This window comes from Schistocerca cancellata, chromosome 2, assembly GCF_023864275.1.
Source record: "Schistocerca cancellata isolate TAMUIC-IGC-003103 chromosome 2, iqSchCanc2.1, whole genome shotgun sequence".
NCBI lineage: Eukaryota > Metazoa > Arthropoda > Insecta > Orthoptera > Acrididae > Schistocerca > Schistocerca cancellata.
Genome location: NC_064627.1, coordinates 1,109,511,875 through 1,109,539,403, shown reverse-complemented (window position 1 = coordinate 1,109,539,403; position 27,529 = coordinate 1,109,511,875). Strand labels below are relative to the sequence as shown.

The 27,529-nt window shown below is 44.2% G+C and overlaps 1 protein-coding gene across 1 annotated transcript in view; it reads left to right on the top strand.

Annotated features, from left to right (window-relative positions):
- The window catches only part of LOC126163131 (galactoside alpha-(1,2)-fucosyltransferase 2-like), a 362,444-nt gene that overhangs the window by 124,346 nt on the left and 210,569 nt on the right, over positions 1-27,529 (top strand). The window contains exon 2 of the mRNA XM_049920058.1: positions 3,403-4,108. Coding sequence (XP_049776015.1) covers positions 3,716-4,108 — 393 coding nt within the window. The 5' untranslated portion in view covers positions 3,403-3,715. The remainder of the gene's footprint in view (positions 1-3,402; positions 4,109-27,529) is intronic.

Below are 27,529 nucleotides of genomic sequence, written 5' to 3'. Positions count from 1 at the left end.
ACCTACATACGTCTCTCTTAGTTACGAGCGCTGTGATTGGCTAGACCGCTCCCTCCATGTCTCCAAGCCAACGTACACTCACAAACATATTGAAACACATACGAAATACTGGATTTACATTTAAATAACTTGAAATTAAATAATTATATTCCTACGGCTGGACGATGAACACGCTCCAACACACATTATTAAATACATAAACAAATTGAATAAACATATATCAAAGGAATAGCGACAAAAGGTAGGCCAGTAGCCTAATGTCTCTGTGCTTTATAAAACACAGTAAATATTTAACCAATTTCTTCATGAACAGTATACATCGGATATAAACAAAGACATAGACGAATAAATATATTTATAAGCATGCTGCTACCGTTTTTTCGTGTCACTGTGGAGTATTTATGGCCTGACGCGATCGATAGTAATACGCAACTTTCATCTCCAACAACTTATGTACTAATCAAGTTACATGCCTGTAATTTATACCAATTTAGGTTTACACTACTAGCTTTCTAAAGACACATCGATCGACGAAACGGGTTGAACCGTTTACATTTTGGAAATTCGTTACTGGGTGTTACTTGTATAATTTATCGTCAGATACTAAAATTTAAACTAATAAAGATAAAAATCTGATTACACCATCAGAATCTTCGTGCAAATAATGGTAATGTACTTGTTTCTTTCTGAGGTATCATGATTTATCTGACTACTATTAATTTCTATACGGACTGTGAAATGTCTGCCATTAAGGTTTCACAAAGTCTGCCATCTTTGGCACTCCCAGCGGGAGGATGCTAAGTTCACCCAACCAGGATATGATGTGACGTCATTATGACGTATATACGCTTTAGTCGATTAACACACCTATCGACTTTTACGAACGTTCGAGATTCTAAACTGTCGTCAGCTAGTGGTTTGTTTTGACACGTGCGATTCTGATAACAGCTCAGTGTGGCAGCGTATATGTATTTCGCCAAAATAAAAGTAAAAGAGCTGGATATTAATAGAAATATTCCTGACCGTGGCCTTGAAAACACCACGGACAACACGTTTCGTAAATAAGTGAAGTCTTCTTATGTCCCGACCAGATTAGATTGTGTGATTGTTGTATTGAACGCTTACGCCGAAAATAATATTTATTTAATATCAATATTTTAGTATGGTTTCATACAATCGGTCTTGTCAGTACATATTAGATTGTAGCAGCATACTCTTGCTGACTTTTTTTTCTTAATTTATATAGCTGAAAGAGAATGCATGCAAGTTTGTTAGCTAAGTAATTTATGTGTCCATCCCAAGATAGTCTTTTATCAACCATAATTCCAAGTAATTTTACACTCGGACCGCAGAGACAGGTACCTTAGTGTCCAGTAATGACTGGTGTGTAGAATGATTGAATTTCGAACTTGAAAAGAAAAATATGAGGCATTGTTGAAGAAAAATCGTCGACCGGAGATGAAATACGAGGGGAAGTGGATTTCTCAATGTAATCTTAACCAAAGGTTAGTGTCTTGACGCATCTAAAGATTTTGACTGCTGAGTGCTTCTTCTCACTGAGTGCCAATAACCGACGCACTTCAGCTGGGTCAGAAGTACATCAATTTCTGCTTGAGATTCACAATAACCAGCAATTGCCCGTCGTCATCGATGCTGAACTCTTTCAGCTTTTCTCTCAATAGTCTCTCGAATGCTGAACACATAATTAGAGACGAGCAAACGAAAAATAACGCACAGGACACAAAGACAGTACAATACACGATTTAAACGCAAGGAACGCAAAACACATTTAAACGAATGGCGCAGAGCACAGCGCTACCCTGTCACAACCTCTCGAAAGTTCACAAAAGTCGAATAGTCGATATACGGTTTCTATCGTTTTCGATGTAGCGTGTATACGTCATAATGACGTCACATCGTATCCAAGTCCGGTGAACTTATCATCCTCCCTCCCAGCGTGTCTCCTTCATCAACACAGCGTCACCATGGAATTCCCAGCCACACGGCTGGACCGGCCGTTGTGCAGCATCACGCGGTTGCTAAGCTACCGTTCGGCACCACGTGGTTGCTGCCGGGCCGCGACCCGCCGTTAGGCCCCAGCTCGGCCACGCCAACTCCGAACTTAGAATATTTTCAAGGCGCCACGAGTCACCTGTTACTTCACAAATGTGACTCGTTTATTAACACTTTTTATATACATGTAAGTTAAATAAAACGTGTACTTTTACAACAAGTGTTGTCATATATCAGTAACAGGACTTACTATTGCTACCTCCATCTACTTGCCTAAGGTGTTTACCTTGTACTGTGTGAACTGGATACGTCTGTTTGCGCAGTGATGGTGCTACAGAATAGAACAGAAAGCAACTAGTGACTTTATATTGTTTTTAACAGAACTTTCTGAACTTTCTTGCATTGTAGAAATGGAAGTCTTTTAGTATCTTGTCTTACATCGTGTATTTCATAGGACTCACATGATGATGGGTTATCCCGAAACGCGTCATGAAATGAAAAATTAAAAAAAAATCTGGCAACCAAGGAAAGTGCATCACTATTTTGCGTCGTCTGATATTCTCGTCTTATAATTTTTTCGATACAAAGGAAGCTATTTTCGTTCCTGAGAGCGAAGTGAAGTGTGTCACTGAGCGAGGTGGCGCAGTGGTCGGCACACTGGCACACTGTATTCGCGTTTGGGCCATCTGGCCATCCAGAAGTAAGGCTTTGGTAATGTCCCTAAATCGCTCCTGGAAGATACCGGGTTGGCTGCATAGAAAACGGCTACGGCTACAGTTGTAAAACTGACGTAAGTTACTGTAGCCTATCACAAGCGAGGGTAGACTACGTTCGTTTTCCGAGTAGCTTCGATCAGTTAGGGTCGTACCTCCGCCAACCTGTACGTTAGGTGCGTTGCATACCTGTCGGGCGTTACGTCATAACGATCACTTTCATGCGATCAGAGTCTTACTAGATTCCCCTAAAAACTGGAAGCAGTCAACTGCGTAGAAACTGACAGAGGATATATATATGTAATCTCAAATACTGGCGTTGCTGCCTCTGGATCTCGAGTTCCCGGGCTCGATTCCCGGCCGGGTTAGGGATTTTCTCTGCCCTGGGACTGGGTGTTTGTGTTGTCCCTACCATTTGATCATCACCATCATTCGCGGACGCGGCTAGAATTGGTCTGTGTAAAGAGTCGGACATTGTACGGGCGCTGATGACCGCGCAGTTGAGCGCCCCACAAACCAAAATCATCACAACACCATATTCTCAGATACCAACCCTGAACTACAAATAAAAATCGCAGTCAATAAATAAAATCATGGCAACGGCAAACTAACATGCAAAACAAAAACGTTACGAACTTATACCCAAAACTAATATCTTCTTTTTCTTCATTTGCAGGAGGGCCAGTGACTGCAGATGATCGAATGGGCAAGGATTGGCAGATATACAGCAACGACTTTGCCGCTTCATATGGTGAAGAGCGTGTAGCGCTCTAAGTGGGCGACACTGAAAACAGACATGAGAATACTATCAACTGTGGTAGTGTAACTCGGCGAACATTTTGGATATGATTCTATCATTCATTAGTGCGAATGTTGAGAATGTCGTGTAACTTGTGCTGACGTTCCAAGGCGCCTCGCACCGTGGTAGCTACCCCAGAGATTCCCAAAGGCGGACGGTGAGGTGGGAGTGGAATGTGACCGGGCGGCGCATGCGCACGAGCCCGCGCGCGATGGTCTCGAGACAGGCGCTGTTGGCGACGGTGGCGTCTGCGGCGCTGCTGGTCTACATCTGCGCCTACTACGTGTCGGACACGCCCCCGCTGCCGGGACACCGGCTGCCGCGCGACGTGGTCTTCTGGCAGGACGATGAGGCGGCGGCGAGGGAGCCGTACGTGTACCGCTTCTCGAGCTACAACGACCACTTCCCGGGCGTCGCGCTGGCCGAGGTGAGCGTGCAGTGCCTGCCGCGAGGCGCCGCCACCGTGCGCTCTGGCGGCCGCCTCGGGAACCTCATCATGGAGTTCGCCTCCCTGTGGACGGCTGCGCGCCTCTACAACCTCACCGCCTTCGTCCCGGCGCAGCTGCGCGGTCGCCTCCGCCAGGTAAGCCCCTCTGCGTCTGCGTTTTGTTTGGAGCAATTACACTACTGGCCATTAAAATTGCTACACCACGAAGATGACGTGCTACAGACGCGAAATTTAACCGACAGGAAGAAGATGCTGTGATGTGCAAATGATTAGCTCTTCAGAGCATTCACACAAGGTTGGGGCCAGTGGCGACACCTACAACGTGCTAACGTGAAGGAAGTTTCCAACAGGTTTCTCATACACAAACAGGAGTTGACCAGCGTTGCTTAGTGAAACGTTGATTGGCGACTCCATGTTCTCCTGTGCACTACGACCAGATAACAGGTATACTTGAAAAAAAGAGACAGCATTGGTCGTATATTTTTTACTATCGCAAAATCGATTTTCTGTCACTGAGTGACCATCTTCAGTGCTAAATTGTATAACTTAAATTAGGATGCACTGTTGTCAATAAGCTTACGGCAATCACATAGACTCTATTGTAATATTGTAACTTTAATTTGGTATGCTGATGTGTAAGGTTGTAACTTTAATTTGGTATGCTGAAATCGGTGCTAATTGACAATGCAAGTGGGTTAAAAGCTGTGATCTGTCTGGGGACGTTAACCGTGGATTACTGGGCAACTATTTCATCAGATATTTAGTCTAGGTTTACCAAACAGACAAAACCGGTAATATATATATATATAAAAAGGAGAATTTAAATAAAAAGAAAGAAATCAGTTTATATTTGGAAATTTATTTTAAGATTGTTCATTGAAATTTCAGCATATTATACGTGAGTTATAACTGAGCTGGTGCCTTATTTACGATTGAAAAGAATGTGAGATTGTAATCTTACGGAACACATAAAATATGGAGCCAAGATTTGGAAAACTGCATACAACACTCCATTCATAAAATAACACACGAAGAACATTGAAACATAAGCAAGAACAAATTAACCACAACCAACAGATTCAGTTTTTACCCAAAGAAATTACGTTCATACCACAATCCTGTCCGTCATGTAATTACCACACACTGGTATACTAAATTCATATTAACTCTTTGTGAAGTCTTCGCAAAAAGAATAGCTGAGGGCTACTTTGATGATTACACCACATGCTCCACGTGGTCAACTTGGTTTACACAAAGCGTATAACTCCACAATAATTTTGGTAATTAAAATAAATTCGATCGAAAAGCAATTGACAAAAGAAAAACCTTGAACTGGTTACTAACGTCTTACTATTAACCTGATGGGTCAAACAGTTGTATAAGCACGTGGTACTGGTCTCGCAAAGTACACCCCACGTGGGTTGAACATAAAGAAAAGTATAAAGAAAAGTTGCTATATTAAAAAAATATTCTCAAGGCGAGACGTTATAATCACACAAACATTCGCATTTAAGATTGATGAACTTAGTTAGAGTTACTGATCAACACGTGATTCCACTTTACTCACAAAGTGGTAACAAAGCAACTACCGCAAAATAATCTGAATTTAACACGAGAATTACACTCCGCTGCACTTTAAGATAGCATTAGATATTTTAGAGCTAAACCTGAAATCAAGGTGATTAAATTTTCAGTTCGGCTGAACTTAAGAAATCCATTGTCCTACGGACTTAACAGACACGCGCTTAGCCGGAGATCTTACCACTTCAGACGCTCGCCACGGCCACCCTGCAACTGCCTACTGCCCAGCGTGCTTCCTCGGTCTCACAAAGACCAACGGAAGTGGCCAGAGGGGCAGCTTCCTATACCAACATGACAATGGACGGACAGGACCATACTAAGGATAGAAACCTCTTTGCTTTTAGGAAGCGTAGCTACCTGTTCCGACGTTGGTCCTACTGTTCTCTAGCAGACAGCCTTGTCTGCTACCCTCAAGCATGCAACTAGAAATACATATGCTCATTCATCCTCTCACACAACAGGGAAGGGGGATGACAGTATCTTATCATATACAGTATATAAAAGAAAGCGGATGTATGTTCCGTATGAGACTGTGTGACATGAATTACATATAAGAATTACATATAAACTGTGCTTTAAAGTGTAGTAGTGTGACAGATCGTTCTTGTTTATGTGTAAAAGTAACACGTTCCACTGCTCAGTCTCCTCCCAGATAGTCAGAAACGCCACAGTACATTTAGAAGAGGAATTTATTCCATAAATGGCAACAGATTTAAGAAATTAAACATGAAAGGAATCCAACAGAGACCTTTCATAACCCCAACGCTCCGGGAAAAGACTGTGCAGGGAATTTTCTGGCCATGCTAGGACATTCCCAAGCAGGCTTCTCACACCCTACTTAAACTAAAAAAAATAAAGAAAAGGCAAAAGGTCACCAGCTACTTGCTAAAACACAATAATTTCAACACATCTTTAGAATCTACCAATTTCAAGGAGGAAACAAAAAACAATCTGTGACACCTATTTAAAAGATATTGTAGACCTAATTCGGTCAGCAAGTAAAAACAATGGTTCCTGTGTCATTAATATGAAAACAATTTCTGGTTGTTACCCTTATGGAGTTCACCAGTATTTGCTCACTGCAAGAGCCAACTGATCACAGGAAAATTTATGACTGTTTATTAACAAGCAAAATTTATGAAAATAGCAAAGGTGCCACAGCAATTAAAAAAAGAACATCAAATAACATCGGTATTAAAAAGCAGAACATAACAATGCACAATCTGCAAAAGCAACAAAATGTTAAGAGAAAAAACATGTTTTACAAAGTGGTTATCGCAAAAAAATTCTATATCATATAAAACTAATAATTTGTAGAATTAAAATAACTATGTGGCACTCATTTAATCACTCTACTATATTTCAATTAGCTAGCAAACAATGAGCACTGTGTCATTATACTGAAACTACAATAATTATGTGATTGTTACCCTTAAGGGGTTCCTCACAGTAAATATGCCCCATGCAAAGGCTAATCGATCACAGTTCAATGAGAATAAAAAGCTATCTGACTGATAAACGAAGCAAGACCACAGCAATGAATTTACGAAACAAAATATCACAAATCTAATACATCACACAAAAACAAACATTGATAAATAAAACAGTACAATAGTCAACATTTAAAACAAAAAAACACCTATAAATAAAACACCTGCAAAATACAAGAGTCAAAGTCTAAAAAAGATAAATAGAACACCTGCAAAATACAAGAGTCAGTCTAATAAACACCAATAAATCGAACTCCTGCAAAACACACGAGTCAGAGTTTCTCTGACAGAAACACACGTATATGCACTGGACTAAGAACCGTATAATCACTGTTCACTGACACACTCAGTACTTCCACTGTTCCGAGGCACAATATAGGGGAAAGGGGGGGGGGTTTGTCGCCGCAGCTGTCAGTAGGGATTTTTGTCCATCTGTTGCGTGCGATCCCGCCGTCTCTGCCCTCTCATGAAGTTTCTCTCGTGTCACGTACATCTCGATTTGGTTCCATGTTTGTATTGTCAAATTCGTGCGGTATCCTCGTTTGATACGCCAGGTTGATATTCTCGGGCAAGGATGACACTTAATGGCTCTTCTTTTGTGCCACCCTTAGCGACCAGAGAACATCGAACCAAGATTTACTGTCGCTTGACAGTAGGCATCCATCAGGAAATGTCGATAGGCGTCGTTGACGTCTGCAAGTTTCTCTGGGCAGTACCTGTCAAAAGGCTCCACGCCCTTTGTGTTGTTTCACCGCGGCCGTCTCGTCACGGTCGCGTGCGTGTGGTGCGTTGCCAGCAGATAGATTTCCGCGCGGTGGACCGCTCGCCCATCTCAGGTCATCGCCTCGAGGAAGGGTCGCCCGGGGCGGCCGCCCATTAGCTCCAGGTACAAGGGAAAGTGTTTGCCGCTTACTCTCCTTTTGTTGTCGGCCGCGCTCACAAAGTGGCCCGGATGACAGCGTGTCCCGCTGGGAAACCCGCCAGTTTACAACTAGTCCGGCTGCTCCCGCTGTCTCTTAAGAGTTTTGCCGGTTCGCTTTCAGGTTCTCAACTGCATTCACAGAAATTTTTCATCATCCTTATGTGATTACACAATGTCATACATAATACCACTTAGTATTGTCTTTCACAATTTTTAAGAACAAAGTGAGACTTAATATTTTTTTAAATAAAAAAATTAGATGAATCGACAATATAAAATAAAATTTAAATGACTTGACAATGTAAAAAAAAAAAAGTGAAATGACTTGACAGTATAAAAATAAAAATTTAAATAAACTGACAATATAATATTTAAATCCACATCACTAATGTGGTTCACTTACGTTTTAATAAATCAAATGCTATTTATTAATTCACTAAAATGAATAGGATTATACCTTGTGCAAGTATAGGTCAGGACAGCATAGGGTTCACATGTTATTTACACACACATACATGCACACCTGTTGTCTATTCTACAAACTAACTACCCATAAACATGCATTACTCAATATTCTACTTCTATCCACTACTAGTTAAGCCAATAAGCTACTTCAATGCTACTTCAACAAAGTGTTTACACCACTACAACATTGTTCTAATTCGTCCTCCTCTTGACGCTCGCGGCATACGTCTTGTCACATGATAAATATGGAGAACTTTCCTTAAACATACACATTAAAAAGAACAATGGTTATTTACACGCCAAAACATTTATACCAGTTCGCACACCTGAAAAGAGACTCGCAATTAGACATTTATCATACTCATATATTCACACATAAAACAGTAAGAGAATTTCACCTAAAATTACGTTATCACAACAATTAATCACGCAGATGACTCTGAGAAGGTTAAAAATATTTGCATTATACAGGTTATATTACATTTTCTTACCCATTTTGCTGCTATTTCGTTCCTTCTTTACGTTACCCTTCGCTTCCAAATCAGTTATTTCGCCTGTGGTGGTTATTCTGGATTCATTTCTCATGAATGGAAAAATTGTGGTCACCTCTATTCTGTAAAACAGTATCATCTTAACATATTGAACTTACAACAGACACAAAAGATCCGAATCCTCCTGTAGTTTAAATGACAAATGTTTTGCTTTATCCTTATTACCTTAAACCAAGCTTTCCTTCGTTCCCATAATCAAAATTATTTAATCATCCTCTACCTTCAAGAGGGAAATTTCCTCAGTACAAATCATATAGGCTGCAGTGCATCCCGCACCAGCGAAAACAGTAAGCTGTAATGCTCACAGCATCAGCAAAACACATAAACGTCGCTTTTCTAGGACAAGTATTAACGCAGAATAATTTTTTAGGCTTTGGCTCAACATCAATCAAGACTACAAAAAGGATCCATATTTCCGTTCCATTCTCCATTTGCTGAAAAGCTGCTCGTATTTGACTACCACAATAATATTTCAGAGCCACGTAAATTACACAAACCACAATTCTTCTTTCACCTTGAAGGGAATCAATATACTTACGAAATCCACAGACAGCACTTTACGTACTCAGCTATAAAGAACAAAAAAGACATATATCATCAATATTAACATATCATCGCATATTGGAAGCCAATGGTTCAACAATCGTATTATCGCATCCTGTTTTCAAGATTCCAAACTTACTCATTCCTTTCTCAGAGTTCTCCTATCTTAAAATATTCATACAGCACGCATACTATAGTAAGAGATCCTCATTTATACTGACAGATATAGAATAGTAATAGGTAGATAGTAGCACTGAAAGCAGAAAATCGGAAACAAGGCTACTAACAGCTGGGGACCTGGGTTTGCCAGACCCATAATACCCACAGATCGGATATTCCCTTGAGTTTATGCACTAATTCAGCAACGATCTTGCTTTCCTCAGGAGCGATTCTTTTCAATTTACACACAAAAAAAAAACATAAACAGCATTTTACTCGTTCACAAAGAAACCTTTTATCTTCACGTTTGAATCAAACTAAATCCTAATTGCACAAGGAAAGAAAAATAACTAAAAACGTCACTTCAATCAATCACATAGAAACAGCTTTATCATTATTTTTACTAACATATTATTCAAAATGCATACGTCACAAATTTAAACTAATCAATTATTTCTCCTCACCGTCCTCTCTACTTCTCACTGTCCTTTCTACTCATTTGCCATGTCGCTCATTTGTTCCGATTGGGCGCCTACTGCGCTGATCGTTTGTCATTGCCGGTTTCGTTGATTTCCATTTGCTGGATTATGTCTAGGGTTAGCCGGCCGAATTTCAACATCATGAGGTGCTCCGCCTACAGTCCTATTCCCTCCGTATTCATCATAGTGTCGATTCTGGTTGCCGTACCTGTAGCGTTCACGATCTTGTCTACGTCCTCGATCATTTCCGTTGTTCCACCTGTGTTCGCGACTGTTACCCCAGTTTCTATACGGCCTGTCCCGATTATTGTTCCGTTCGCGTCGCGACGACCAGTCACGCCGTTGATTAGTAATACGGCCACGACTGCGGTCGCGCTGCTGTGCCCCGTAATAACTTTGTGCCTGATTAGGCGGGCATTCTCCTGTATTGTATTCCAACTCTTGGAGAAGCGTCTTGAACGTTTCCACGTCCTCTTTGCATCGTCCCGCAAGAATGACGTGCCGCAAGTGCATCGGCAATTTGGTGATGCATATCCTAATTAGTTCCGCAGGCCCGTATGGGTCGTATAGGAATTGATTTGCCTGCAGCATGTGGTCGAATAGGCGTGCAGGGCTGCCGAAACCAGACTGGTTCAAATTTGGCAGCATAATTATGCCATGCTTTACTCTATCTTGTGCCGCTTCCGACCAATAGGCGGACAGAAAGGCTTGTCGAAACTCCCGAGTGGAGTTGCAGTGACGCGCTGCCGACCTCATGCGAATCGCCGGTTCGCCTTCCAAATAGCCACACATATATTCTATCTTATGTGAACTTGCCCAGTCGGGAGGCAGACAGAACTCAAATTGCTCGAGCCATGCTCGTGGATGTATTCCTTTTTGCGAATTTCGGAATATCTCAAACTTTCTCACCGTAAGGAAATGTTTGAAATCAAATCCCCGCATTTCCTCCTGGCGAGGCCCTTGAATGTTTCTATTATTCTCATGTCTGCCCCTTAAATTACATTTTTCCCTGTCGTCAAAATCTCCCTCGTGGCCGGAGTCCCTCTCTGCACTGTTCGTACGGCTATTTTTAATGCTATTGACGAATTCGGAATCACACGCCATGCGGTTTTCCAGATGCGCCACGCGTTCTTGTAATTCGCCTGTTACAGCTCTGTTTTGCCTGTTCACTTCGAACTGTCCCTTCTGAAATTTCAGAAGCGAACGCACTTCTTCGGTCTCTGCGGCCGCTACCGGTGTAGTATTGTTCTCGCTTTCCGTCAGCTTCATCGTGCCTACAATGTCCGCTAATGCCGCAATCTTATCATCAATTTGTCTCTTGTCCTCCGCCCCAGTCTGCTTCAATTGTTCTACTTGCTGTTCCAACGCGTGGATCGCTAAACTGTTGTCCGCTATTGTGTTGCTAACGGACGTGGGACAACGCGTTTCCGCCTCTTGAACCCTCGAGATTACCTGCTGGTGTTCCCTTTGGCATTCTTCCCTCAGCTCTTGGAAATTCCTAAGTAGCCGTTCTTCGCTTTCTTTAGATTCGGTATCACCCCTTCGCTTGCTCTGTTCTAAAGCTTGGAGACGATCATCGATTTGTTCAAATGTACGGCCTAATTCTTTCATAATATCACTTTTTATCTCACTTGCCAGATTGTTTATTCTTTGTGAGATATCATCGGACACTCTCTGCATCGACTTGTCGACTTTATTTGTCTGCTGGATTAGTTTTTCGTCTATTTGTTCGCCTAGCTCGCGGATCGATTTTTCGGATGTTTCTTTTTGTTCTCGGAACGATTTTTCTGATCTCTCTGCGTTTTCTTTATTTTGTTGCAATAAGGCTTTCATGAGTTCTGCCAAATCAATTTGGTTAGTAGGAGGCAAATTAATTTCTGGCTCTGCTGTGAGCCCGTTCGTCCTGTTTTGCATTTCGTCTGAAGTATTCCCCATTGCATTTTCGGAACCGCCCGACGCGTTAACATTCGAAATTAAATTATCCCCTTGGTCCATGTTGCTTAGGTTGTCGGACCGCTTACTTTTAGTTTGGTTACGTGTCTGCATTAGTGCAATTTATAACCGGTATGCGACACACTAATCAAAATAAATGTGTCCCACAAAAATTACGACAGTCACACGAAAGATACCCAACCTAGTACGCACTTTTTCACACGCAAAACAAATTTTTATCTTTGATCGAAACAGTGGAATTTACAAGCGAGAAAAAAAAACACAGACATATAAAACACACAAATATAAAAAACAAAACAAGACGAACAACGCAACGCCGATCAACAACGCCGTGAATCTTTTGAAAGTCTGCTCGGAAACAACGCAGAAGTTGTTTGAGCGCTGTAGGGAAAAAAAATTAAGATTATAACACGCTCGCAATCTAACATTTCAGAGATTCCAGAGTCTAGCGGAATCACAGAACAGGGTCACCATGTGTAATGTTGTTACTTTTAATTTTGGTAATTAAAATAAATTCGATCGAAAAGCAATTGACAAAAGAAAAACCTTGAACTGGTTACTAACGTCTTACTATTAACCTGATGGGTCAAACAGTTGTATAAGCACGTGGTACTGGTCTCGCAAAGTACACCCCACGTGGGTTGAACATAAAGAAAAGTATAAAGAAAAGTTGCTATATTAAAAAAATATTCTCAAGGCGAGACGTTATAATCACACAAACATTCGCATTTAAGATTGATGAACTTAGTTAGAGTTACTGATCAACACGTGATTCCACTTTACTCACAAAGTGGTAACAAAGCAACTACCGCAAAATAATCTGAATTTAACACGAGAATTACACTCCGCTGCACTTTAAGATAGCATTAGATATTTTAGAGCTAAACCTGAAATCAAGGTGATTAAATTTTCAGTTCGGCTGAACTTAAGAAATCCATTGTCCTACGGACTTAACAGACACGCGCTTAGCCGGAGATCTTACCACTTCAGACGCTCGCCACGGCCACCCTGCAACTGCCTACTGCCCAGCGTGCTTCCTCGGTCTCACAAAGACCAACGGAAGTGGCCAGAGGGGCAGCTTCCTATACCAACATGACAATGGACGGACAGGACCATACTAAGGATAGAAACCTCTTTGCTTTTAGGAAGCGTAGCTACCTGTTCCGACGTTGGTCCTACTGTTCTCTAGCAGACAGCCTTGTCTGCTACCCTCAAGCATGCAACTAGAAATACATATGCTCATTCATCCTCTCACACAACAGGGAAGGGGGATGACAGTATCTTATCATATACAGTATATAAAAGAAAGCGGATGTATGTTCCGTATGAGACTGTGTGACATGAATTACATATAAGAATTACATATAAACTGTGCTTTAAAGTGTAGTAGTGTGACAGATCGTTCTTGTTTATGTGTAAAAGTAACACGTTCCACTGCTCAGTCTCCTCCCAGATAGTCAGAAACGCCACAGTACATTTAGAAGAGGAATTTATTCCATAAATGGCAACAGATTTAAGAAATTAAACATGAAAGGAATCCAACAGAGACCTTTCACTATGTCTATGTGATTGCCGTAAGCTTATTGACAACAGTGCATCCTAACTTAAGTTATACAATTTAGCACTGAAGATGGTCACTCAGTGAAAGAAAATCGATTTTGCGATACTAAAAAATATACGACCAATGCTGTCTCTTTTTTCAAGTATAGTGAAACGTTGTTGCGATGCCTCGTGTAAGGAGGAGAAATGCGTACCATCAAGTTTCCGACTTTGATAAATGTCGGATTGTAGCCTATCGCGATTGCGGTTTATCGTATCGCGACATTGCGGCTCGCGTTGGTCGAGATCCAATGACTGTTAGCAGAATATGGAATCGGTGGGTGCAGGAGGGTAATACGGAACGCCGTGCTGGATCCCAACGGCCTCGTATCACTGTCAGTCGAGATGACAGGCATCTTATCCGCATGGCTGTAACGAATCGTGCAGCCACGTCTCGATCCCTGAGTCAACAGATAGGGGCGTTGCAAGACAACAACCATCTGCACGATCAGTTCGACGACGTTTGCAGCAGCATGGACTACTAGCTCAGAGACCATGGCTGCGGTTACCCTTGACGCTGCATCACGGACAGGAGCGCCTGCGATGGTGTACTCAACGACGAACTTGGGTGCACGAGTGGCAAAACGTCATTTTTTTCGAATGAATCCAGGTTATGTTTACAGCATCATGGTGGTCGCATCCGTGTTTGGGGACATCGCGGTGAACGCACATTGGAAGCGTTTATTCGTCACCTCTTGTTCGCATTGACGGCACTTTGAACAGTGTACGTTACATTTCAGATGTGTTACGACCCGTCGCTCTACCCTTCATTCGATCCCTGCGAAACCCTACATTTCAGCAGGATAATGCACGACCGCATATTGCGGGTCCTGTACGGGCCTTTCTGGATACAGAAAATGTTCGACTGTTGCCCTGGCCAGCACATTCTCCAGATCTCTCACCAATAGAGAACATCCGGTCAATAGTGGCCGAGCAACTGGCTTGTCACAATACGCCACTCACTATTCTTGATGAACTGTGGTATCGTGTTGAAGCTGCATGGGCAGCTATACCTGTACACGCCATCCAAGCTCTGTTCGACTCAATGCCCAGGCATATCAAGGCCGTTATTACGGCCAGCGGTGGTTGTTCCGAGTACTAATTTCTCAGGATCTATGCACCCAAATTGCATGAATATGTAATCACATGTCAATTCTAGTATAATATATTTGTCCAATGAATACCCGTTTATCATCTGCATATCTTCTTGGTGTAGCAATTTTAATGGCCACTAGTGTAAATGCCGAGGTCTAAAAATGCGTTTTTATCTACGATGAGGACAGAAGCTGTAATGCTGAATTATAATTAGTTCCAAAGCAGTATCCTACTTATAGACAGATACGCTATTAACTATTGCACACAGTACTCTACTTCAATGCCCTCCCTAACACAAACTTCAATTCACATCTCAGCCCATCTTCGTTTTCCCCTTCTTAAATCATTATTATCCCTAAGGCTCTCCAATATTGGACTATGGCCCCAGCTTTGTATAGAATGGGGAAATACTGCCCACATCTCAGACATAGGTGAGCTGTTGATCCGATGTAATGACATTTTTCTGGAGACGCTGTGCATCTCAAGTTGATCAATGATGAGGGCAGAAGCTGAAGTAATTAATTGAAATTTGTGGGTCTTCTGATTAGTAGCCAGATGTGCTGTCCACTATACCATCATGCGAGCCAAATCTATTTGGTGATGAAAAGAGTCAGTACTACGTAGGTTACATAATGTTGATTAGAAGATTTATAAGCAGAAGAATTTAAGAATTAATACAATGAGGAACAACCATGAGAGAGAATACGAATATACACTCCTGGAAATGGAAAAAACAACACATTGACACCAGTGTGTCAGACCCACCATACTTGCTCCGGACACTGCGAGAGGGCTGTACAAGCAATGATCACACGCACGGCACAGCGGACACACCAGGAACCGCGGTGTTGGCCGTCGAATGGCGCTAGCTGCGCAGCATTTGTGCACCGCCGCCGTCAGTGTCAGCCAGTTTGCCGTGGCATACGGAGCTCCATCGCAGTCTTTAACACTGGTAGCATGCCGCGACAGCGTGGACGTGAACCGTATGTGCAGTTGACGGACTTTGAGCGAGGGCGTATAGTGGGCATGCGGGAGGCCGGGTGGACGTACCGCCGAATTGCTCAACACGTGGGGCGTGAGGTCTCCACAGTACATCGATGTTGTCGCCAGTGGTCGGCGGAAGGTGCACGTGCCCGTCGACCTGGGACCGGACCGCAGCGACGCACGGATGCACGCCAAGACCGTAGGATCCTACGCAGTGCCGTAGGGGACCGCACCGCCACTTCCCAGCAAATTAGGGACACTGTTGCTCCTGGGGTATCGGCGAGGACCATTCGCAACCGTCTCCATGAAGCTGGGCTACGGTCCCGCACACCGTTAGGCCGTCTTCCGCTCACGCCCCAACATCGTGCAGCCCGCCTCCAGTGGTGTCGCGACAGGCGTGAATGGAGGGACGAATGGAGACGTGTCGTCTTCAGCGATGAGAGTCGCTTCTGCCTTGGTGCCAATGATGGTCGTATGCGTGTTTGGCGCCGTGCAGGTGAGCGCCACAATCAGGACTGCATACGACCGAGGCACACAGGGCCAACACCCGGCATCATGGTGTGGGGAGCGATCTCCTACACTGGCCGTACACCACTGGCGATCGACGAGGGGACACTGAATAGTGCACGGTACATCCAAACCGTCATCGAACCCATCGTTCTACCATTCCTAGACCGGCAAGGGAACTTGCTGTTCCAACAGGACAATGCACGTCCGCATGTATCCCGTGCCACCCAACGTGCTCTAGAAGGTGTAAGTCAACTACCCTGGCCAGCAAGATCTCCGGATCTGTCCCCCATTGAGCATGTTTGGGACTGGATGAAGCGTCGTCTCACGCGGTCTGCACGTCCAGCACGAACGCTGGTCCAACTGAGGCGCCAGGTGGAAATGGCATGGCAAGCCGTTCCACAGGACTACATCCAGCATCTCTACGATCGTCTCCATGGGAGAATAGCAGCCTGCATTGCTGCGAAAGGTGGATATACACTGTACTAGTGCCGACATTGTGCATGCTCTGTTGCCTGTGTCTATGTGCCTGTGGTTCTGTCAGTGTGATCATGTGATGTATCTGACCCCAGGAATGTGTCAATAAAGTTTCCCCGTCCTGGGACAATGAATTCACGGTGTTCTTATTTCAATTTCCAGGAGTGTAATTAATTGAAATTTGTGGGTCTTCTGATTAGTAGCCAGATGTGCTGTCCACTATACCATCATGCGAGCCAAAGAGTCAGTACTACGTAGGTTACATAATGTTGATTAGAAGATTTATAAGCAGAAGAATTTAAGAATTAATACAATGAGGAAAAACCATGAGAGAGAATACGAATATATAAATTTACAAGAAAATGTTCTCAAATACTGCTGTGCAAAATAGTGGGATTGGACCACACGAAAACTTTTAAACATTGATTTGACCACGTACAGTGTTCGCCCCGGTAGCTGAGAGGTCAGCGCGACAGAATGTCAATCCTGAGGGCCCGGGTTCGATTCCCGGCTGGGTCGGAGATTTTCTCCGCTCAGGGATTGGGTGTGGTGTTGTCCTAATCATCATCATTTCATTTTCCATCGACGCACAAGTCGCCGAAGTGGTGTCAAATCGAAAGACTTGCGCCCGGCGAACGGTCTACCCGACAGGAGGCCCTAGTCACACAACATTTACATTTACACTCCTGGAAATTGAAATAAGAACACCGTGAATTCATTGTCCCAGGAAGGGGAAACTTTATTGACACATTCCTGGGGTCAGATACATCACATGATCACACTGACAGAACCACAGGCACATAGACACAGGCAACAGAGCATGCACAATGTCGGCACTAGTACAGTGTATATCCACCTTTCGCAGCAATGCAGGCTGCTATTCTCCCATGGAGACGATCGTAGAGATGCTGGATGTAGTCCTTTGGAACGGCTTGCCATGCCATTTCCACCTGGCGCCTCAGTTGGACCAGCGTTCGTGCTGGATGTGCAGACCGCGTGAGACGACGCTTCATCCAGTCCCAAACATGCTCAATGGGGGACAGATCCGGAGACCTTGCTGGCCAGGGTAGTTGACTTACACCTTCTAGAGCACGTTGGGTGGCACGGGATACATGCGGACGTGCATTGTCCTGTTGGAACAGCAAGTTCCCTTGCCGGTCTAGGAATGGTAGAACGATGGGTTCGATGACGGTTTGGATGTACCGTGCACTATTCAGTGTCCCCTCGACGATCACCAGTGGTGTACGGCCAGTGTAGGAGATCGCTCAACACACCATGATGCCGGGTGTTGGCCCTGTGTGCCTCGGTCGTATGCAGTCCTGATTGTGGCGCTCACCTGCACGGCGCCAAACACGCATACGACAATCATTGGCACCAAGGCAGAAGCGACTCTCATCGCTGAAGACGACACGTCTCCATTCGTCCCTCCATTCACGCCTGTCGCGACACCACTGGAGGCGGGCTGCACGATGTTGGGGCGTGAGCGGAAGACGGCCTAACGGTGTGCGGGACCGTAGCCCAGCTTCATGGAGACGGTTGCGAATGGTCCTCGCCGATACCCCAGGAGCAACAGTGTCCCTAATTTGCTGGGAAGTGGCGGTGCGGTCCCCTACGGCACTGCGTAGGATCCTACGGTCTTGGCGTGCATCCGTGCGTCGCTGCGGTCCGGTCCCAGGTCGACGGGCACGTGCACCTTCCGCCGACCACCGGCGACTACATCGATGTACTGTGGAGACCTCACGCCCCACGTGTTGAGCAATTCGGCGGTACGTCCACCCGGCCTCCCGCATGCCCACTATACGCCCTCGCTCAAAGTCCGTCAACTGCACATACGGTTCACGTCCACGCTGTCGCGGCATGCTACCAGTGTTAAAGACTGCGATGGAGCTCCGTATGCCACGGCAAACTGGCTGACACTGACGGCGGCGGTGCACAAATGCTGCGCAGCTAGCGCCATTTGACGGCTAACACCGCGGTTCCTGGTGTGTCCGCTGCGCCGTGCGTGTGATCATTGCTTGTACAGCCCTCTCGCAGTGTCCGGAGCAAGTATGGTGGGTCTGACACACCGGTGTCAGTGTGATCTTTCTTCCATTTCCAGGAGTGTATTTACCACATTCAGTTTTACTGGTTCAAAATGGTTCGAATGGCTCTGAGCACTGTGGGACTTAACATCTTAGGTCATCAGTCCCCTAGAACTTAGAAGTACTTAAACCTAACTAACCTAAGGACATCACACACATACATGCCCGAAGCAGGATTCGAACCTGCGACCGTAGCGGTCGCGCGGTTCCAGACTGAAGCGCCTAGAACTGCTCGGCCACTGCGGCCGGCTAGTTTTACTGGAAATGCACTGAAAATCATGTATGATGAATAGAGCACACATTTCTATACAGTGCTTAAGGTATCCAAGTGCTACCGTTTTTCCGCCTAGTGTTCGCTGAATGAACGCAGCAGTTCCTTCTGAATGAGTCAATACTGTCAACGATAAATCCCATGATGATGCATACACTGTCTGTCCAAAAAGTTGCTGGCGTATAAGCAGCGTTCAAGAGTGGATTTAAATTCAAGGTGGAAGGATATCAACCACAAGATTCGCTGATGACATTGCTGCCTCAGAGAAAGTGAAGAAGAATTACAGGATCTGTTGAATGGAATGAACAGTCTAACGAGTTCAGAACATGGACTGACCGTAAAGTGAGGAAAGACAATGAAAAGTAGGAGAAATGAGGTCAGCGAGAAATTTAACAACGTGATTGGTGATCATGAAGTGGATGAAGATAAGGAATTCTATTGCCTAGGCAGTAAAATAACCCATGACAGATGGAGCAGGCAGGATACAAAAGCAGACTGTTACTGGCAAAGAAAGGGCTTTCCTGGCCAAGAGAAGTCTGTTAGTATCAAACATAGACCTTAATTTGAGGAAGAAATGTATGTTTGGAGCACAGCATTGTATGGTAGTGAGATACGGACTGCGGAAAAACCGAAGGATAAGAGGACAGAAGCATTTGAGACGTGGTGCTACAGACGAATATTGAAAATTTGATGGACTGACAAGGTAAGAAAAGAAGTAGTTCTCTGATGAACTGGCGAGGAACGTAATACATGGGAAACTCTGACACGAAAGAGGAACAGGATGGAAGTATGTCTCTTAAGACATCAGGGAGTGCCTTCCGTGATACTAGAGGGAGCTGTAGAGGGTTAAAAAGGAACAGGATGATAGGATGCCTCTTAAGACATCAGGGAGTGACTTCCGTGATACTACAGTGAGTTGTAGAGGGTTAAAGCTATAGTGTATAATATCCCTTCCCCAAGTTAATTGCAATAATGTACTAATTTCTTCTTGAATGAATGTGTACTGTACTGAGGGACAGGGCAGATAAAAGAAATGAAAAAAGCAAGAATATTAGGAATGTTTATGAAGTTAATTGCAGGGCTTTTCCCAACAAAATTTTTGAAGATTCTCTGAAAATAGTAATATTAATGATTATTTTGTATCTCCAGCAATAGCGATTCGCTGGAGGAAGAATTCTTCTGAATCACAACGATGTCGATCCCGGACTCCACTGCTTCGGCGATCGACGCTATAGTATTGATGATTCTGCACAGTTTCAAAGAAAAACTGGAGAGAAATGAAAAAGGCAGCAGATCCTCAATCGTTGTAGCGAGAATAAATTCGCGTCCGGGCTATTGAATGTTACTTTTGAGGAAAGACGGCACTGTCACTCGTCGCTGGTTTTCATCCGTGTTGTTATAAATTCGAAGCAGGCTCTTGAAATTATTTTCGCCAGACGATGTAAATCTCGCTGGTAAAACTTAAACATACATAATGCCCAATGCGAAGTATCGGGTGTTTAAAAGAAGGAATTGCCTTTTCCTGTTTTGTTGTCTTTGGCGATGATTATATACGCCGTTTTTTCATCAAGATGAGCTCTTTCGAATTACAATGGTTTTTAATACTTGCACCTTTTCTATATAAATACCAAACATGTAAGTCACAATTCCGATTGCAATGGCTGACTGTCCCTTTCATACAATCACATATACCTCTCTCTACTCCTGCTAGGAAGACGACATAAAAAAATATTAGAAATTAAATCCAAGTCGGCTAACAAAGCCAGAGATACAAAGTACAACAGTCTCTTTTTTAGCATCACTGCTGCCACTCGCAGCCACTAGATCTTTAAGTGTACTACTAATAGTTGCCCATACAGCGAAGTCTTTGTGAAGGTACCAAGGTGGTAGACGCTGTAGCGCCTTGCAAGCTTTTGCACTTACGAGAATTGTCACTTTCCAAGAGAGAGCGAATATCGTCCCACTCAAGACGACAACGCGCTGCCGCTCTATGAGAAAGTGGATGCCATGCCGTCACTGTCCATGGCCTGCACCACGTTGGGACCACACTCCCACGCCGCTGGCATCGACATCTGGTCCCCCCAACCATCCTATAGGAATCGGAGATAACGTTAGGCCCGACCGCCCACCACGGATGCATCCCTTGGCGGGACTAGGCCCCATTCTACCTTCCCACCTCACCTGCCCACGTTGGACTAAACCTTTATGCCTGACTGATGTAGTACTGTTACCGTTGGAGGGTGGTACGGGACTCCCAAGTCCCACCGCTACACCTCCAAAGTGTATTGCAGTGACGCAGTGTCACTGCCCCGTGGATATATTTACTGCCTCACCAACACAGTTAGACCGCAAAAGACATGCTGTATGGTAACATATCACAAAATAAAAGAAAAAAACCTCGTACTGATGCTTTGACACACGTACACGCTTCGTAAGACAGAGAATACAATGAAATACGAAATTCTCTCGACGATATTACAAGAGGAAGACAGTGATTGGTACATGTCCAGCAAAAAATGGAAAACATAAGCCGTAAGTGCTGCTCCGAAATGAAAAGGTTGGCGCAGGAGAGGAATTCGCGATGTGCCGCATCGTTGTTGAAATTGGAGGACAACTCTCTGCTTCCTACTTTGCACGTACGAAATGAAACACAGTTGAGCGTTTCTTCTGCTCCATAATATTCCAGTTACTGCAAAGCTAATGCATGGTGTACACAAGAAGATTTATTTATTAATCAAAGATAACTTATTCTCTTCAACGTATCTTTGACTTTCAATCGTAAGTTTTGAGTCCGAGCCACTACCAGTCCGTGCCACAAGTTTCCCCTAATGTTTGCTTGACGGAGGAGGAGAAGAGAATTATACTGTTGGCAACAAGTGCAGTTAGCTTCCTTGCCAAAGCTGTCACAAAATATGATGTCTGCAGCAACTTGATCAAGGCTAAATGTGTGTTTCAAGTGACAACGTTCGTAGTAAAAATAGGGAGTTTTTCTCAGCACGTGAGAATGATTCTTCACTACATTCACCAATTAAAGCTATACTGCTTACCCACATTATTATGGAGCCATATTCGGTAGTTAAAAGGTACTATGAGGTATAGTTCCAAGTGAGCTATCCCCTTAGCATGACACTATTTCAAGGTTGCATCGCTAGAGGCCGGTAGAAGTTCTGACTGGCCAGCTCAGGTAGCATTTAAAGAATCTTGTAAGGGAAATAGCATCGAAGATGAGTCGAAAAGATGCGAAACTATCTCCAGTCTAGCATCCTAGACGTAAACGGCCCCTGCATGGCAGCTTGGCACGAGCTTTATATTTTAAATAAAAAATCATCAGCAATGAATGGGGACTAAAGACCTCCGCAATGAGGAGTGCCATCGATCTGCCAATAGACTTCTTGAAGAGTGCCGAGGAGCGGATAGTGCTGGAAACTCTTTTGTTGTTTGGGTGGAAAACAACTGGGAACATTGCATTAAAGACAACTAATGTGTAAGATTCGCTGATAACTTTGACATCGTTATTGGCAGTCAGGAGGAACTGGAAGAATTGTCGATTGGTATGAACACCCTAATGCGCACACGTCTTGAAATGAGAGGAAACCGAAGAAAGTCGAAAGTAATGATAAGCAGCAGAAATGAGATCATCGATACTCTTCACATCAAAAGCAGGGACCACGAAGTAGACAAAAGCAAAGGAATTCTGGTACCTAGGAAGCATGATGGACGAAGCGAGGTGGACATAAAAAGCAGACTAGTACAGGCAAAGAGGACATTCTTGGCTAAAAGAAGTCTACTAGTATCAAACATGCGAGGGTTGAATGAAATGTAATGTTTCAAGCTTCGTTAATTGGGTTTGGATGGGAATGTCGAAATCTGGTGTTTCGCATTACAGAGCGGATCAGGTTGTGGAAAGGGTCCAAGGTCAATTACTGTTAGTTATACAAGAACACACACAAGTTTATTCCTCAAGCCAATGCACAGTTTTCTATTTAAAACAACAAAGATCAATTCACGGCTGAGGGCCCAAGTAACTTCTCCAGAATAAGTTTGAATGATTGCTTTTAAAACACCAGGATTTAAAATAACGGCTGAATGCCTTATCTTCTCGGCTAAAGGCCGAAATAATATTTCAGATCGGCTAAGGAACTCCTTAAAAGCCAAGCATTTACAAATTCCGGCTAAAGGCCATGTTAAGGAAAATTGAAGTTAATTCTTCAGCTGAAGGCCCAACACAAAAATGTTTCTTTACAGAATAAAAGAGAGGCTTTAAAGATAAGTTTTACACAGTACAACAGAAAAATATTTTAAGAAAACTTGAAGTATCTTGTCGGCTGAAGGCCCAAACAATTACTCAAGAATAATTTAAAACATGCTTGAGTTAAACATTTACAGAACATGGCTGAAGGCCGTTTCAAGAATTCAAGATAATTAAAGAGAAACTTTGCAGACAAGGATTTACATATTAAAGCCACAGCTTCTGAAGCAAACGCTGCTGAAGGCCCAGACTGAGAGCAACAAGAATTTTAAATAAAACACGCCTGAAGGCCTAATCTCAAAATAGCTGTCATGAAGTTCGGCTGAAGGCCATATATTAAGCATAAAACAGACAATACTAATACACGGCTGGAGACCTGGCACAGTAACTGCGACCAAATAAAATGACAATCACAAACAATAAACAGTGGTGCTCAGAAGTGCTCCAAGGGTCGGTCTGGGGAGGAAATTCTAACCACAGTGTAGGTGAGACAGGCAGTCAAGCGTAACACTAAACAGTCGGGTTGCAGCACGACCCAGGGACGGCTGAAGAACCAACCAACAACCTAATCACTTCCCTCTGTCCCAGCCGACCAGCTGCCTACTCCAGAACGCAGACAGCATTTACTTGCTCAGTGGAAATCACAGAAACTACACACGGTTCCATCTAAACTCACTTGCTCAAGGACTCTAAAAATCGTAAAAGCAATCATTGTGGAACCAGAAGGACGAGTCAACTCGACACACAGAGAGTTTCCACAAGCGGCCGGCGACCAAATACACGTCGTCCGATGACACGATCGACCTAACGACCAACCCAGGTCGTTCCCACTGAAGTTACTTGTGTCGGCAACGGTCGGGCGAGTCTTGGCTGTCCGAAGCTGACTGCAGTTCCAACCCGACTCAACCCGATATCCGTTCGGAACTCGGAGACACGGCGACCTGGGCACAATGGGTTGGGTTGTTTGGGGAAGGAGACCAGACAGCGAGGTCATCGGTCTCAACGGATTAGGGAAAGATGGGGAAGGAAGTCGGCCGTGCCCTTTCAGAGGAACCATGCCGGCATTTGCCTGGAGTGATTTAGGGAAATCACGGAAAAGCTAAATCAGGATGGCCGGACGCGGGATTGAACCGTCGTCCTCCCGAATGCCTGGGCACAATGGCTCGGACCCAACCATGCAGAAGTAACTCTTGCCCATTGGCCACGACATCTCTGCACAGGGAAGGAACCGACCCACGTCCAGCAAGATGACCAAGTGAAAAGGCCCAGAAACGGTCAAAAGACCAAATACACGGCCGGTCGAAGTGGCCGTGCGGTTAAAGGCACTGCAGTCTGGAACCGCAAGACCGCTACGGTCGCAGGTTCGAATCCTGCCACGGGCATGGATGTTTGTGATGTCCTTAGGTTAGTTAGATTTAACTAGTTCTAAGTTCTAGGGGACTAATGACCTCAGCAGTTGAGTCCCATAGTGCTCAGAGCCATTTGAACCATTTGAACCAAATACACGTCGCCTGATGAGACGACCAACCGAACGACCAAGCAATGGTCGCCCCGCTTCAATCTCCTTCCGTCGGGCAGTTCATGTGCGTCGCCAGCGGTCGGGCGAGTACTGGCCGTGCACGCCTCGCTGGAGCTCCATCCCCGACTGCGTGCTCCATCCCAACTGCACTGCTGGTCCGTCCCCGACCGTTGCTGGCTGCCAACTGAACTCCAGACATTTGCAAAAACAGACATAATGTCTTATGGGATAACAGCAATCAGTGATTTTATAATGTTACTTAAAATCCGTCTTGATTGCAAAAAATTTTTTTTATTATTCATATGACCGGTTTCAGTTCATTCAGAACCATCTTCAGATCTGATATTTCAGTTACAGGAGTAACCCGTCCAAATCCAGCAACTTTCACATGCTACGTTACATGTAGCATGTGAAAGTTGCTGGATTTGGACGGGTTACTCCTGTAACTGAAATATCAGATCTGAAGATGGTTCTGAATGAACCGAAACCGGTCATATGAATAATAAAAAAAAATTTTTTTTTGCAATCATTAAGTAACATTATGAACTCCAGACACAGTACGAGCCGGAAATACTAGCGGTCGCTCCAGAGATGGTACGACAGTGCACTTATCAATTAGCGCTGCTGCTGTCACTCACGGGCAGGTAAAGAGGAAGTTAGATACGTCAGTAAATGGATTAAGAAAACGAGGCGGCAGTACCGTAAGAGAAGATGAAAAACAATAAACGGCATAAAAACGAGCCGCGCACGGCTCAAATGTTTTAATGAATCAAACGCAGAAATAATCCATAGAATGTGATCTTTAATTACCAATATTCACTTTTCCACATAATCACCAGGCAACTGGATACATTCCTGCCATTGATGAACAAGTTTTCTGAAGCCATCACGGAAGAAGTCGACACTCTGTTTCCGCAACCACAGTCTCACAGTTCTCTCAACGTCTTCATCATAAGCATAATGACGTCCCCGCAGATCGTCTTTCATAATAGGGAACAGATGGAAGTCATACGATGCTAAATCTGGGCTGTATGGAGGATGCGGTACGGTGGTGCGCTTTCATTTCAGGAATCAGCATCTGGAGTACCCATCCTGGCCATATCTTCCGACAGCCAGGCAAAGCAATAATGTGACCCACACGTTCTTGTGAAACACCGATTGTGCTTACCATTTCTCTCTGAGTGATAGGACGGTCGTCCTGAATCAATTCGTCAACATTTTGCTTGTGAAACTCGGTGGTTGCTGTCACAGGACGTCCAACTCTTTGTCACGCAAGTCAGATGTTCTCCCCCTCAACATCTTTGAAATGGTTCAAATGGCTCTGAGCACTATGGGACTTAACTTCTGAGGTCATCAGTCCCCTAGAACTTAGAACTACTTAAACCTAACTAACCTAAGGACATCACACAAAGCCATGCCCGAGGCAGGACTCGAACCTGTGATCGTAGCGGTCGCGCGGTTCCAGACTGAAACGCCTAGAACCGCTCGGCTACTCTGGCCGGCCAACATCTTTAAACTTACTCGCTAAATGAGGCAGAATCCTCACATCAACACAATCACCATAAACTGCTTTCATTCTCTGATGAATTTCCTTTGGGGTGACACCTTCTGCTGTCAAGAATTCGATAATTGCACGCTGCGTAAATCGCATTGACTGACCGTCTGCGCAGGGTTCCATACTTTACACTGTAACAACACAACCGTTCAGTGCTAAGGCTTCCTGCAAACTGGAGCTGTAGAGAAGAGGCTACGAAACAAGCCAGTACCTGAAGCATACCAATCCTGAAAACTGTTGAAGACAGTATGGAACCGCGAAACCGCTACGGTCGCAGGTTCGAATCCTGCCTCAGGGCATGGATGTGTGTGATGTCCTTAAGTTAGTTAGGTTTAAGTAGTTCTAAGTTCTAGGGGACTAATGACCTCAGAAGTTGAGTCCCATAGTGCTCAGAACCATTTGAACTATTTTGAACTGTTGAAGAGTTACCAAGGTGGAGGCATTACTTTTCATTCAACCCTCGTAGGTATTTAATTGAAAAAGAAGTTTTGAGAATGTGTATGTGGATCACATCATTGCATGGAAGTGAGCCAGGGACTGTGCGTGCAAATAGTGTAGGGGTGTTTGAGACGAATTATCAAACTGTATGGCAGTTTCTGTATTTACGGCCTTCGATTCATGCAGCACGCTCACGAATGCATGAAATGCGACAATATCATCCTGAAATCAATTGTGCATATATGAGATAAAAAAACGGCAGAAGTTTTAAATTTGTATCTAAGGTGTCCTCAAACTTCCTATGTAATGATATAAAAGCACGGTGCCCTTCCACACCACCCTCGCGCAAGGCGACACTTCGAACAACAACAAGACCCACGCGAAAAAAGGCCTGATCCCGCAAGTTCACGTGTGATGTGAGGTGAATTAACGATATCACATTGGCACTAAATTTCACCACAGTTGTTACCAGCGCTACGGTGGATGTGTCACACGACAACCGAGCGAGGTGGCGCAGTGGTTAAAAGACTGGACTCGCATTCGGGAGGACGACGGTTCAATCCCGCGTCCGGCCATCCTGATTTAGGTTTTCCGTGATTTCCATAAATCGCTCCAGGCAAATGCCGGGATGGTTCCTT